At 43.1% G+C, this 14,397-nt stretch overlaps 1 protein-coding gene across 1 annotated transcript in view; it reads right to left on the bottom strand.

Moving 5' to 3' along the window:
* Window positions 1-2,763: 2,763 nt before the first annotated feature.
* Window positions 2,764-14,397, bottom strand: part of LRP2 (LDL receptor related protein 2) — a 199,144-nt gene continuing 187,510 nt past the window's right edge. Inside the window, exons 72-79 of the mRNA XM_081814243.1 lie at window positions 12,433-12,523; window positions 11,383-11,450; window positions 11,076-11,193; window positions 10,443-10,572; window positions 9,362-9,463; window positions 7,710-7,817; window positions 4,564-4,635; window positions 2,764-4,374 (exon numbers count right to left, since the gene is read on the bottom strand). Coding sequence (XP_081670369.1) covers window positions 4,216-4,374; window positions 4,564-4,635; window positions 7,710-7,817; window positions 9,362-9,463; window positions 10,443-10,572; window positions 11,076-11,193; window positions 11,383-11,450; window positions 12,433-12,523 — 848 coding nt within the window. The 3' untranslated portion in view covers window positions 2,764-4,215. The remainder of the gene's footprint in view (window positions 4,375-4,563; window positions 4,636-7,709; window positions 7,818-9,361; window positions 9,464-10,442; window positions 10,573-11,075; window positions 11,194-11,382; window positions 11,451-12,432; window positions 12,524-14,397) is intronic.

The raw sequence follows: 14,397 nt of genomic DNA, 5'->3' as shown, positions 1-14,397 counted from the left end.
CCACCCAGGCGCCCCACCCCGTAACATCTTTATTAAAAAAGAAAATTAGGGGCACCTGGGTGACTCAGTCGGTTAAGTGTCCAACCGTTGATTTCGGCTCAGGTCATGGTCTCAGGGTTTTGAGATTGAGCCCCTTGTGAGGCTCTGCACTCAGAGCGGGGAGTCAGCTTGAGATTTTCTCTCTCTCTCTCTCTCTGCCCCTTCCCCTGCTTACTCACTAAATATCTTTTAAAATAAAAAAAAAATTTAAAAATTAAAGATCAGCCACTTCTATTTAGATCAGTTGTTCTAATGCTGGCTGCACATTAAAATCACCCATTTGAGCTTTTAAAAATTTATTTCCTTTTTAAGAAAAACCTCTTCCCCTCTCCTCCACTCAGTGAACAACCGTAAGCATGGCTACTGTGGATGGAGGGCTCACTCTGTGCCAGGCAGTGGGCTGACTACCTTCTTTACACACGTTACACGTTGGACTCCCAGTTTTCTAGAAGCAGCCTCTGGGGCTGAGATTGACAGCAAGATGGCCCAGCCCCTGTGACGAAAGCGTTGGTTGGGAAATCGTCCTCCTGGCAAACAGTTACCACTAGGGGACACTGGTTACCAAAGGAACAGCAGTCAGTGCCCCTTGTCTCTCCAGTCAGCATAAGCGGGTACGGCACTCATGACTGGCAATATTGTCATCTAAGTGGGACTCGATGACATCTGGTAGTTTCTAGAGACCTGTCTGTTTCTCATCACTGATTCCAGAATATCATGGACACAGCATGAACACAGATGCCTGAGAAAAGTGGCCACAGCAGCATCTTGAAGAACACAAGCTCTAGAGACCGAGCTGCGTTTGAATTCTAGCCCTGCCACTTATTGGCTGTGTGACTTTGGGAAAGGTGTTCAACCACTCTGTGCCTCAACTGAAAAATGGACATAATAGTATCTACCTCATAGGACTGTTATGAGGATGAAATGAGATAAAACACATAAAATACTCGGAGCCCAACCTGCCACATCGATGTTCCACAAGTTATTAGTATTCACATCCCTGGTGCCTAGAACACTGTGTACTATGGTGACAATTCGTGAATGGGTATTATTTGGAGAGGACAGCAAGTACAGCTGAAGGATCTGAGTTCCTAGCTCATTCAGGAAAGTTTGAGACATACACAGGAATAGAGAGGACAGTATGATAAACCTCATGGACCCAATGCCAAGGTTCAACAAGTACAGATATTGTCCCATGGCCAATCTTTCTGTATCCCCATCCTGTTTCTCCCTCTCTCCCCAGCACGCATGCTGGTTTATTTCAAAGCAAAACGCAGATGTGAAGAAAGCAATTTTATGCTTTATGCTCTTAAGGGTACTTTCCAAGAGGAAATACATGGTTATATAGTACTCCATCAGGACGTATGGCTTGTGACCATGATGCGTGCAGTGGGGAGGAACAGAATGACGGGCCAAGGGCAGTCCAGGCTGCAGCCCAGGGCTCTTTCCAGGATGCCTGGGAAAGCTGTGCATCTCCAACCGGCCTCCTCAGAACCCTCCCTCACCCCAGGGCCTACCTAGTTCTTCACAGTCTTTGATCCACCCTGAGATATGCCGCCTCAAAAGTCAAATAATGGTCTTTTTCCATTTCAGAGAAAAAACAACTTAATGGATAGAGTTCTCAATTTAAAGGTCTCCTCTCACGTATTTTGCTGAAACCCACCGTCTCTGCATCAACCTGAGTGCCGATAGAACATAGGGTGAGTGAGTGAGCGAGAGAATAGTAAAAAACTTACTGGGAAACCCTAAAAATGGGTGACCAGTATGATCTGACAGTTTTCTGTGGACACACCTGCTGTGGTTGTGATCTTGTACTATGCAGTGTAATGCATGCCTGCTAATAAAATGGCCCCTGCTTCATGTGATGAAATGAGCAACATCAACTTGAGTCCCATAAATAGTGCCTGCCCCCCGGGGGCTCCCGCACCACCTAGCTTTCAAACAGCTGCCTGGGCTGGAGAGGGAGGCAGGGTCAGAACTGGGCACCGGGAGAGCCTACCAGGAGGGGCGACGGGAGGGCCAAAGTATGCAGACTTCCCCGAGACACTAGCAGGCTTTCTCATTCCTTTCTGGGGTACACCCAGAAATGAAGCTGAGCAGAAAACCAATTCTCATAAATTCCCAAGACCCATTTCATATTGAGCTTAATGCCCAAGACAAATACCAAAGCTGGAAATTACAAGCAAATCCAAGCGCAGGTTCTCTTGGCTTCCTTTTACGCTTGCATTCACACTTTCTGTTGGCTGATGCCACCATCCCAGAGTTAATGCATCCAAATACACCCCCACTGAAGCTGGAATTCCAGTTTGGAACAAAGCCCTCTCCAGCTGCTACCATCCTCACTGCTCTTCCGTCCGGCTCAGCATGAGGAGCTCTGAGATCCCTCGGCAGGGGTACTCCCACTGAGCTCTGGAACACAATTAGACCTGAAAAGGGAGACCTGGCTCAGGGCCTAGAATATAAGGAGGGAAAAGAGGAGGCGGAAACGGACTTTGAAAGGCAATTAAGGGGGCTGTCCACCCAGGGTTCAGGTGGGAACCTAAGGAGCTTACTCCTGAGATTCATTACCCCACCAGGCCTGTCAGGGCTGGATGTGCTGTGGATTCCTCCCCCCTCAAACCCTGGGCACCCTAGTTCTCAGGTGGCCTAGCATTCAAAGCCCCAAGCTCTCTGCGTAGTGAAATACAACTGACTCATGAGCTGGTCTTAAGAAGCACACCAAAGAAGTCTGATAAAATACACATTTATTAGAAATTTCTCAGCAGCATCATTTCCATTTGCTTTTCTAATCAAAGTACATTTCAAAAAAATTATAATAAGCTCCCAAAATATGAGCCACAAATACTTTGAGAACTCAGTAATAAAATAATCAGTAGTACATGTTTCATCCATCCATCCATCCATCCATTCATTCATGGTTTTAAAAATGTGCAATATTAGCACAGAGAAACAGAGATGCTACGTAGTATGGAAATTGTATATTCCTGCCATGGTTCCCATTGTGGACACTATACCCACTATTCAAGAGAAAAATCTAGGCTCTACAGTACATTCCAGTACAAATGTACGATTTAGCCAAAAGGACCTAAAAAAAAAAAGAAAAAAGGGCTCAACAAGAACGGTTTCCCTTTCTATTCATGTTCAGCTGAGGAAATAAATAGTCATTATAATGATATTTTCACACACAGGAACGAAAACCCAGCTGAGGCTTTTCTTAACTGGTATTTGTTTTGCCACCATACTTGATGAAGACACAGATTTGCTTTTAGTGATTCAGTGGCCGAGCTCCAGTGTCCGGGGTAGGTAACCACCTGAGAGGCCAGGAAGGACGGAAATCACCCTAGGGTCCATCAGGCAAAAGAGTTCATGCGACTAGATAGCAAACTCTTTGCAGGACACTTGTACTTCATGACACATGACTTTCTCACCAACGTCGCAAATAAAAATGTCGACTTGGCAGCTAGTGAGGTAACACATACGAGATTGTTCTGGCTAGACAGCACATACATGCAGAAGGGTGCCACTGAATTGGTTTTCTACCTTCCGCATTACCTGAGGCAGCTACAGTCAGATCCAGATGTCCATACAACACACAGCACCCTCTAGCAATAATATGCCTGCTACTCAGGTTACAGGCAATGTTGAACAAATGTTGAACATTAAGTGCCAAGACATAGAAAAAAAAAATGGACCCAAGAGTGGGGCCTGGATTTCTTTCCTGGATAACCCTATAGGGAATAGGAGTGGTAATCCTTCTTTAGACATGGCTAAAGGCCCCAAGTCAATTCCTTTCCTTGTTGGATCATTTTCTATAATGATCACCAACCAATTCAGCAGTATGTTTATCAGCAAATTTAATGATGTGATAATCTTTCCAAAATTTACAAATGTACAATATATTTATAGAATCACCTTCAGATAGCTTCAGTGCAAAGATATACATATAGTACATTGTGATAATTATTGGTAAAAAGAGGAGACGGCGTAAGTAAAAAAAAAAAAAAAAAAAAAGACACACAAGGCAGCGTTTCCATGGACATTTCGAACTATAGGCGAACCGGGAAAAAAATATATATATTTTTTTAATAAAGTACTGAATGTTAACTTTCTCTTCATCTGTTTGTAAAAAATATATGTGCAAAAATGTGTTTCTAATCATTCCCTACCTAGCTGGCATAGCTATACCTCAGAGTCTTCTCGAACAAGGGTTGCGGTGTCTATGAAAGTGTCTTCTGTCGCAGTGTAGGTTGGCACTGGGCCTCTCGGAGAACTTTTAGTGGGAGGAGAAGGTGCTGGAGTTGGAGTCACAGCCTCGCTCTCCTTCTGTTCATTCTCCATCTAAGACCACAATGAAACACGGATCAGCCATTTATTCCCCCAACATGACTAGAAACAGTTTTGTGCGAAGAAAACCAATCTTTGCCGGTTTCCTTAGGATCATCTGAGTGCATATCCCATTTAGCCAAGCAAGAGATTGCTAAGGAAGAATGCCAAATGCTTGTCCTAAGACAAATGGTCAACAATTACCTCCGCGTAGATTGGATTTTCAAAGTTGGTGGTTGGTTTTGGTTTTCGTTTGAAGATATTCCATATTGTTGCCTAAATGAAAAAGGGGAAACAGAAAACCTTCAGTAATGGAATTTTTTTGGCATGGATTTGATACCCCCTCCCCCTGCATAAGTTTTTTAAATGTCTTCTTCGTAAAGGACAAAGCAAATTTGGACCTGGGACCATGTGACCTGTCCCTGCAGTAAATTATTCAGTTCTTCCCCAGAAGGTCCCCAAACTGAAACTGAAAAGTCTTTGGGCTCTTTTCATCTAATAAATTTCAAAACATTTCCTTGATTTGACATGTAGAGTTGACAGAATCTGTGCCTCTACAATCTAGAAGCTCTAACAGAGGCAAGATTTCTTTGGGGGCTACCGAAAATGTAAAAAAAGCCAGCTTGGAACTCCCATTTCCTAAAATGGTGTCTTGATCTTGGTCAAAACAAGCATATCCCTTGATCCTGGATCCCTTGATCCTTGGTCAAAACAAGCATATCCCTTGATCCTTGGTCAAAACAAGCATATCCCTTCTCCTTTCATCATTTCCTCCTGTAACCAAAATACCATAGTGATAACAAAAATAAGCATTTTTGAGAGTTTATTAGATATCAGGGGTTAGTCTACAAGTTTCCCAGTTTACCTTCCTGGCAGCTCTGTGAGGTAGGTGCTCTTATGTTACAGATGAGGAAACAAGAGTCACAGCAAGCTCATATAAATGAATTGTAGGTGGAAGAGTAGGCAATGGTTATAGGACTCTGAGGCCCATCAGACTGAAGAAGCCAAAGAGAAATCACTGTAGACGATGGTGAGTAGCCTGGGTCTTGCCGAAAAGCTGCCCGTGGTGCCCATGCTGGACACAGCTCTGGCTGCCCAATGGAAGGAGACAAGGGAAGAGAAAGCAAGGGAACAGACACCCTACTCCAGCAGGTAGCTAAGGTAGCCCATATGTTTTAGGGGTATCTCTTGCTCTGCCAAAGTAGGGGCTAACATGTGAAGGAGTGGAGGGCACATGACCACAGAAAACCATTCACTGTAACTCACATGTAAGTGAGCACCTACTCCGTACATGACCGCCACCAAGAGAAAGATGAACACATTCAGGTCAAGAGCCTGGCCTTGGGAAGCTTACACTTATGCAAGCAATTACTAACAAGAGGAACTGTGGTGATTTTCATTGCTCTCTCCTTGGGAAATATCAACAGGACTTCTGGAAAATGATAGAACTGAGTCACAGGAATTCATGTTCCTAGATTTGAGTCCTTTGAGCTGATTTACTGACGAAAGATTTGTGAGCCTCTTTGGTACATTAACGTTAACCTAGGGAGATCCTAACCAAGTGCCTCCATGGCTTTAAGCTGCTTTCTCAGTGCCCAGGAGACAACCGACACAGGGAGATCACTGGATATTCCATGCAGAACAGACCTTAGAGGTTCTCAGCCTCAAATGATAAAAAGAAAAAAAAGTAAGAGGAAGAGCTGACACACTGCAAAGATGAAGAAGAGAAAGAAAGGGACTACAATGGGTGAAGATCCACTCTCATTTGAAAGTCTTTCAGTGTTCATTTAGCTTCTGATGATAGATGAGCAGGTGAGAGGCTGCAGCACCCCCCCCACATTCCCCTTCCTGCTCAGGCGGGGACAGAGCTGTGTCCAGTGAAGAGGATCACGAGACTGGAAAAGGACTGGGAAAAAAATTAACCAGAGAATATAAAGTAAATCTGGCATTGCCTTGGGATTGAGTCCAGCTCAGGGTACATTCAAGAAACACGACATTGTGACATTCAAGACTTGTGACATTCAAGTATTTTGGGGTCTGTGATAAATTTATCTCCAAAATCCAGTTTTAAATGTGGCCTAAAGAAAAAAAATTCAGTCCCTTGAAAAATATGAAGCTGAAAATTCCTTTCTAAGACAACATTTGTATGTGTCTGGTTATGTGTGTGTGAGAAGGAATTAGTACATAAAATATAAAAAGGTAGACAGAGATCTCTGTTATAAGCTCTTCATTAGCATCAATTTTTTTTTTTAAAGATTTTATTTATTTATTTGAGACAGAGAGAATGAGAGAGAGAGAGCACATGAGAGGGGGGAGGGTCAGAGGGAGAAGCAGGCTCCCTGCCGAGCAGGGAGCCCGATGCGGGACTCGATCCCGGGACTCCAGGATCATGGCCTGAGCCGAAGGCAGTCGCTTAACCAACTGAGCCACCCAGGCGCCCAATTTTTTTTTTTTTGAGAGAGAGAGAGGGAGGGGTGAAGGGAGGAGGGGAGAGGATCTTAAGCAGGCTCCATGCCCAGCACAGAGCCTGACGCTGGAGTCCAACACAGGGCTTGATCTCAAGAACCTGAGGTCATGGCCTGAGCCAAAAACAAGAGTGGGAGGCTTAACCGACTGAGCCACCCAGGCACCCCTCATTAGCAAAATCAGACAGCTAGATCTTATTTAGCTTCATATGTATCTATTAAAACTAGTGATGGATTATACATTAACACAGAATTTTATATCAAATATATTTATTGAATTTCTGTAGACCACATAGTCTGAAAATTTCAAAGCGCCTGAAGGCATGATAGAGAAGTTCCATTAGTGGTCTTTTTTTCTTTTAATCTCCAGTGTTAAATCCTGTGCCTGGCACACTGAGGGCAAAAATATTGGTTGGTTGGATGGCTAGATGGATGGCTAGATGGCTAGATGAAGAGTATAAATTAGTGCCATCTCGTGGTGAATATAGGTAACAGCAGTAGAGCTAGGAACACAGGACATTATTCAGGGAACAAAGATGTACACTACAGAAAAATTGCATTACTTTATAAAAAAGGAAACGGTCTTCTACATGTATCCTTGACACAGTGAGCCCTTTCTTCTAAGTCATTCTCTAAAATCAAGCACCTCTGGTTTTCTGTATGATCTCCCATGTCACAAGGAATATCATTCCTGTTCAATCAACATTAGAAATGTGAAAGTTTTTCAATTTATTATTTTTTAAAAATTATCTTTATTAACTGCCTACATATCTTGGGTCCATGAGCCTATTAGGGTCTCCCTAGTCTCCCCTGGTATTAGTAAACCCAGCAATTCCTAAGCCCTTTGCAAATCCCGTTATCATTTCCGTAGCCAGCCACCGTTACCTGAGTTCCATCAGCACTAGGGGGAGTTGGCTTTGTGTCCGGAGCTATTTCAGAAGGGTTTATGGGACTTCCATAGTTCTGGTTATCCACATTTCCAGATACAGTCACCTGTGTGCATATTAAAGGACATTCTCCAGTTTTGAAAGAATTTTGGCTGTGAAGTTGCTGATCAACTCTTTGGTTCTCTTTACTGCCTTGCTTTCCTACAAACATAGCCAGGCACTATTTTTCTTTTATGAGACTAATCCCATGGCCCAGTACTAAACACCATTCCTATCTCCCCAAAATCAGGAGCACCAATCACTAGGTCATCTATGTCATGCCTTAATCCTGGAAGGCAAAAACACGCATCACAGTTACACTCTCACTTAGTAATGACAATTTTATTGTGTTCTCTGTGCTCCCTTATTCCCACTGTTGACCATATTTTTAGATAAACAACTCTGGTTGTATATTGGCAACCAAATCCTAAAGGAACAGCATGAATTATTCCCTAACTCAGAGAACTGAGAATCTTAATTTTATCCTAAAATTAATAATCTGAGAGGACTGCTTATAAGAGGTTGAATGTTTGAAGCAAGAGGCATAATGGAATTAATACCCCTCTAGACATTTTTCTGTAACATTCATGTGACTCCAAGGTTCCCTCTTAATTATTACTATGAATATATAATTAAATTACAAGGCAAAAAATTCACTCTTTTTTCCTATATTTTTACATTCACTCTTTCATTTCTTCTCAAATGTGAATATGTTTGTCAACATGGCCTCATTTTATTTCAAGTGAAAATGCCAAATAAGATGCCACATCTATTATATCGTGTGATTAGATTTTTGCTATCTGGATATCAAAGGATCAGACAAAACACTTTCAAGATGCAACTATTTCTGATCTTAGGAAAGCTCTTCATAAAATAAACACTTCAATATTTAAAAGGTACTGCATCTTATGATTTCAAAAGAAGTTTAGGCATTAACAATGAAACCATATCTCACAAAGGCTCTAGTTTAGACAAAGGAAGGACAGACTAATAGTTGACAGGCAGTAGAAGTGGTGTGGGAGCTACTGATCCAGATCCCATGAAAAGTTCTTTTCCTTTATCTATACGCCTATGTCATCTCCCTGCTCCTCTTAATAGGGCTGCACCGAAGTAAACAGAGATCTGCCTATCAATTCTAGAGACTTTTGTACTTTTCAGAAAAGTATGGGGAAGGCAAGCATAGGAAGGTCACCTCAAATAACACCCTTGTGATACCAGTAAGAACCCAGAGTGTATATCCAGTCCCAAAAATCTCTACATAATGACCTGACAATCATTCACTTGTTCATTTCACAAATATTTACAGAGAGCTGTGCGTGCCAGGCACCGATTGCCAAGCCCCTGAATGGACTCCTAATTCTTGCTTTGACCACTCAGAATGAAAAGGCTCTTGGTCAGCACCCCAAGAAGGGTTGCTAAACCCTGGCAACTATGCAACAAGTTGGTGTCATATCCTTGGGTCATTCCTGTGACTGCATATAGCCAAGCTGAAGAATGGAACACGGTGTTTCCTTCCACTCGAGGGTAAGTTGGGAGAACCCTAAGAGGTTATTATTCAATAGAACAAGATCCAACAGCAGCAGCACCTAAAAGAAAGGGCTGATTTCTCACCTGGGCTGGCTGAACCACTTTGACATCACTGTCCCTCGATGCATACATCGGGTTTTCAAATATTATGGGCTGCTTCCCCATCTCCATGGCAAAGTTTTCACTCTGAGGGAGAAAAAAATATATATATCTGGTTTATACACAAAGGAAGGTGCCCTCCTCATACCTGGAGAAATACCAGGTACTATGCCAAATTTACCCAAAAAGAACTTACCAAAAAAAAAAGGCAGGAGAGGCAACCCATTACACAAAGTTAACAAATGCACTCATTTAGCAGATCAAGAAAACAGAAACACTCTCCCTATATCCACGTTGTCTTTGGCTCCTTAATACAAATAATTCACTTGGGGATTGGCTTTGCACAACAGAGAAAAGAGTGGGTGATGGAAGAAGAGCAAAGAGGAGAAGAGGGAGACGGGAAAGAGGAAAGAATGGATAATATTGTACTTTTATGCAGGGGCAAACATGAAAGATTTGGGGGAAAGGCAGAACACTGAAAATGATTTTCCAGTACTGATTATAGAGACTGTACTAGTCCACTCATAAAGTAGCCATTTGGTCCTCACAAGAGGTATTACTGTACCCATTTTACAGATGGGGACAGTGAGGGTCAGAGTGATCAAGCTCGTGCCTACCATTACATCCTTAGAAGGCAGCAGAACTGTGATTTGAACCAACCACTGACTCTAAAATCACTGCTTATTCTGTCAATATTTTACATTGGTGGGGAAATATATGAGACTAGGAAACATATTTCCCATTCTTCCTTTCACATACAAAGAGTCACCAAATAAAAACATACTCTCTTTCTCCCCTCTCCCAAAAAACTTAAGACGTTTAAGATTCCCATTAAACTTAACCCCGTTTAGGATTCAACTGTGACTTAGAGCAGGGGTAGAGTTCAATTTTATTACTAATATTTTTAGAGACCTTTCTGCAACAAACTTAATGCTTCCTAATTCTGTAAAGATTATTTTGAGAGGCATACTGTTTCATTTTTTTTTTCTAGGTTAAAAAAAAAGTGTTTCTTTTATAAAACAGTAAAAATGGCAACCTTCAAACCATCATTTACAACCCCACTCACCATCACCATTGAGCGGTCAATAACAGACTCGGGCCCAAAACCAGATACTCCAATATCCATGTTAACATCCGCTCCCGATCTGAAGGTCACCCCATTTCCATTTTCAGAGGATTTAACTAGACTGCTTAAGCTGAAAAGTAATTGAAACAATGTGCAATTTTTTAAACAACCTTTTGCAATAGTACCCTCTCCTCCATATTGTGAACTCTTCCTTAAATGAAGGGCTGGATTCCCACTCTGAATTTACACCTCAAATATGGTAGGAAGTTGCCTCACCTACGTAGAAGTGTTAAAGCACATTCCTGAATGCTGGAGCTCTAAGAGAGAGCCAACTTGGCACTTGCAGGAATAGAGTCTGGTCCATCCCACAGACTGTGCTCCAGTCGGACCTGAAGGCCCATCAGTGGGCACAACCATTTAAACTATAAAATGTGCTCTGCACCCAGGCTTCAAAGAAGCATTTGATTAAGAAGTGTGATTTGAAATGACAGCTTTAAGTTCACTACTTTCTGTTTCTGAAGAAAAGGTAAGCCGCATGCTGTGCTTTTTTAACTTAAAAAACAACACCTAAATTATTCACATGGTCCCATCACCCAGGCTTCTAAAATCACTATTCCCCATAATGAAGCTGACCTTGGTAGCTTGGGCAGAGAAGGCAAAAGGGAGCCAGTTCTCCTGTAGTGGAAAAATCCTAACGCTGCCAAAGCTCCAACGATGATGATCAGGATGACTGTCAAGAGCACAGCTACTGCTGCCATCAAAGAGGGAAGAAGAAGGGGCCGTATGAGCAGACGGAAAGGGAAAGGAACCGGAAGACTTCAGGGTGGAAGCTGGGGGCAGAACCAATCATTCTTCGGAGACTGAGTTAAACAGAATATAAACAGCATTCAACGTAGGAGCTGTGCGGCCTTTCCGGGTTGCTCGTGGTCTTAAAACTTACTTGTTCCTGGAGGGACGCCTTTTGAAAGCCCTATTTCACAGTATTTTCCCATGTAGCCACTGGGACACCTGGAAGTAAAAGAAGAACTGCTCACAAGCTGTGGCCTCCCTAGGCTTCCATAGCTCTTTACAAGCACATCTTCAGGTAGAGAGAGGTTTGACTGAGCAAATTACGTGTAGAACAGTCAATGTGTCCTGCATGACTTTTGTTTACTCTGCCAAGGGGTGATGAGCAGAAAAATGGCAATCTGACTTTGAAATTCACTTTCAGTGGTGTGACCATGACACCTACAGGTCATCAAATAAACCTCGTGGTGTCTCCATGACTTTACGGAATTCTCCCTTCAAGAATAAAACTGGGGGGGCGCCTGGGTGGCTCAGTCATTAAGCGTCTGCCTTCGGCTCAGGTCATGTGGGATCAAGCCCCGCATCGGGCTCCCTGCTCCGCGGGAAGCCTGCTTCTCCCTCTGCCACTCCCCCCGCTTGTGTTCCCTCTCTCGCTCTCTGTCAAATAAATAAATATTAAAAAAAAAAAAAAAAAGAATAAACCTGGAAGCCATGATTGTGTTCTTTCCTCTGACACGTATTCATTAAGTACTTTCAGAGACCTCCATTTATCTTGCTCCATGTTAGAGCTTTCTCCATAATTCCCTTTATTCCCAATCTTTGGCCCAGTCTCTGCTCATCACGAGTGCTTGGGCTGAAGCAGTAGCACTGCTAAGAGCTGGTCTCCCACAATCATAGCATCATTAACACCACTAGGTGAGTAGAAAAATGGGGTTGTCACTTCTCTAACCCCTTGTTAGTTAGAGTTGGCCCACAATCCTGTGGTATCTCCTGGGGTGGGGGGGTGTTGGAAATGCAGAATCCCTGTGAAGGAGATGGGCATTTGATCCAGATGATTCTTATGCACAGTACAGTTGGAGAAGCTGGTTAAGATGTGAAAATTAGCGAACTGGCAAGGTTCCTGTACTTGTTTTTCTGGCTACTTTGTCTCAAATTCCCCCAGAAGAGATAGGCCTACAGCTTGGACCTCAACATTCAGACTTACTTGCATTTGGGGAGGTCATTCTCATCAAAATAGCAATTTCCTCCGTACATACACCTGCATGGGGGGGGCATGTTGATAGGACTTTCGATGGCTGCAGAAAGGGAAAGCCATGCATGTGTTAGTCAGCCACACTCAGCAGAGCGCCCAAACCATGCAAATCTTGCTTCAGGCCCAGGGTCAGAGTGGGGACCGGATGGGAGAGGGGCGGCTAATTAGTCTCCTTATCAAAAGGTTACCTTCCACTCAAGTCAGATGAATTTCCTTCTCGATAATAAGGTTTGGGGAAGTAACACACATTTGGTGGAAGGAAAGAGGCCGTTTATAGCATTTTTCTCCCCAAACAGTGGAGAGATGCTACACTCCAGAACATACAATAACGTTTAAAAGAAACTTATGGTAAAGGAATCTCTTAGGACATTCTCATTCTCATTTGAAGTTTTCAGAATTCTCCTCTGCAAGCCCAGTTAAACACAAGAGTTCAATCTGGGCACACCTCTAAACTTCAGCTGAAGGCTCCAAAGCATCAGGGACCCATCGATCAACTGACAGGCACATAATGCAGATGCATAGATGCCTGATAGACAGCTGGGTAGAGATACCCTATTTTTTAAGTCCTCCAAAACTGCCCTTGCTCTGGGCCCCCGCCCCAGCTCAGCCCCCACGTACTCCCTAGATGTGCCTGATGGGGTTGTTAGTGTTCCCATGTCTCATACCTAGAAGATGCTCAGTGAGTATTTATCACATGTGTGCTTATTTAAGCAGTTCAGATGCCGTCCTGGCTCAGTCCCTCCATCTGAATCTCTACTCAGAGTTCACTTTATCAGAGAGGCCTTCCCGGAACTCTAGCTAAAGGCAACCCGACTCCCACCCCACCCTCATCCCTCTTACCCTGCTTTAGTTTTCTCCTTTTGCTTTTACCACTGGACATTATATATTGGTGGGGGGAGCTCTATTTACTGTGCTATTAGAATATAAACTCAACAAGAGCAAAGGATCTGTTTTGTTCATTTCCGTTATCTGCAGCACTTAGGTCCGAGCACAGTAGGTACTCAATTGTATCAAATTAACTAATTAATATACCAAACCAAGACCTCGTATGGAATGACTACCACCACTAGCGCACTTGGTTTAAGTTCCTTTAAAGAAGAATCTTACTATAATGCACTTGGAAAAAAATGTAAATGAGGAAAGTAGCAGACGAGGTGACAACTTGGACAACACTATTCCTGGGTGTGAAATTGTAATAAATGTCACAACCATCTGTCTACAGTACAGAACAAATGTCAAAAGCCTGAAATCGTTGTTTGGTTCAAAATATTGCTAAATATTGTAATCTTGCCAGTATTTCTCCAGTAGCCTTGGGAAGAGAATGGGGATAGGGGAAGGGAAGCAGGGGAAGCAGTTTTCTCTCCCTGAGTTCATTCTCTAAACCTGCCAACTTTTCAGCTTGGCTGGGAAGAGTCAAAAGTGGTGCCTTGTTTAACCACTTACCCCCCCCTGGTGGCCAAAGGTGGTTAAGCATATCCCCATCAGCTAAAACTGAGGGATGGGAGCCATAAAATGGGTCCTTAAAACATAAGAACAAGGATGTGAGCCACAAAATGGGCCACTAGTGAACTGCAGGATGATTTTTTAAATGTGCATATTAAGAACTGGACACTAGTTAGGGTCACTAGTGGACACCCATGGTTTATACACTCCTTAAATTAATGGTCACTGAAGAAAGGTCTTGCCAGGCATAGATCATCCACAGCATTTGGGATGAGAACTAAACCACTGCTTCCTTATTCTGGCCTCCATCTCCCAACAATGTAAGGTACTTTTAAAATGTGGCCCATTTTCACTTGTCAAAACTTTTAAATGAGCATGTGAGGAAAACAGTGAGCCTCCTCTTGCCCTCCCATCTGTACTGGATTAAGGCCCCCCACTTCAGGAACCTAGTTCCCCACTGGAGAAACTGCAGTT

Source organism: Leptonychotes weddellii, chromosome 3, assembly GCF_054177405.1.
Source record: "Leptonychotes weddellii isolate Sample4059 chromosome 3, ASM5417740v2, whole genome shotgun sequence".
NCBI lineage: Eukaryota > Metazoa > Chordata > Mammalia > Carnivora > Phocidae > Leptonychotes > Leptonychotes weddellii.
This window is presented reverse-complemented; position numbering and strand designations above follow the sequence as displayed.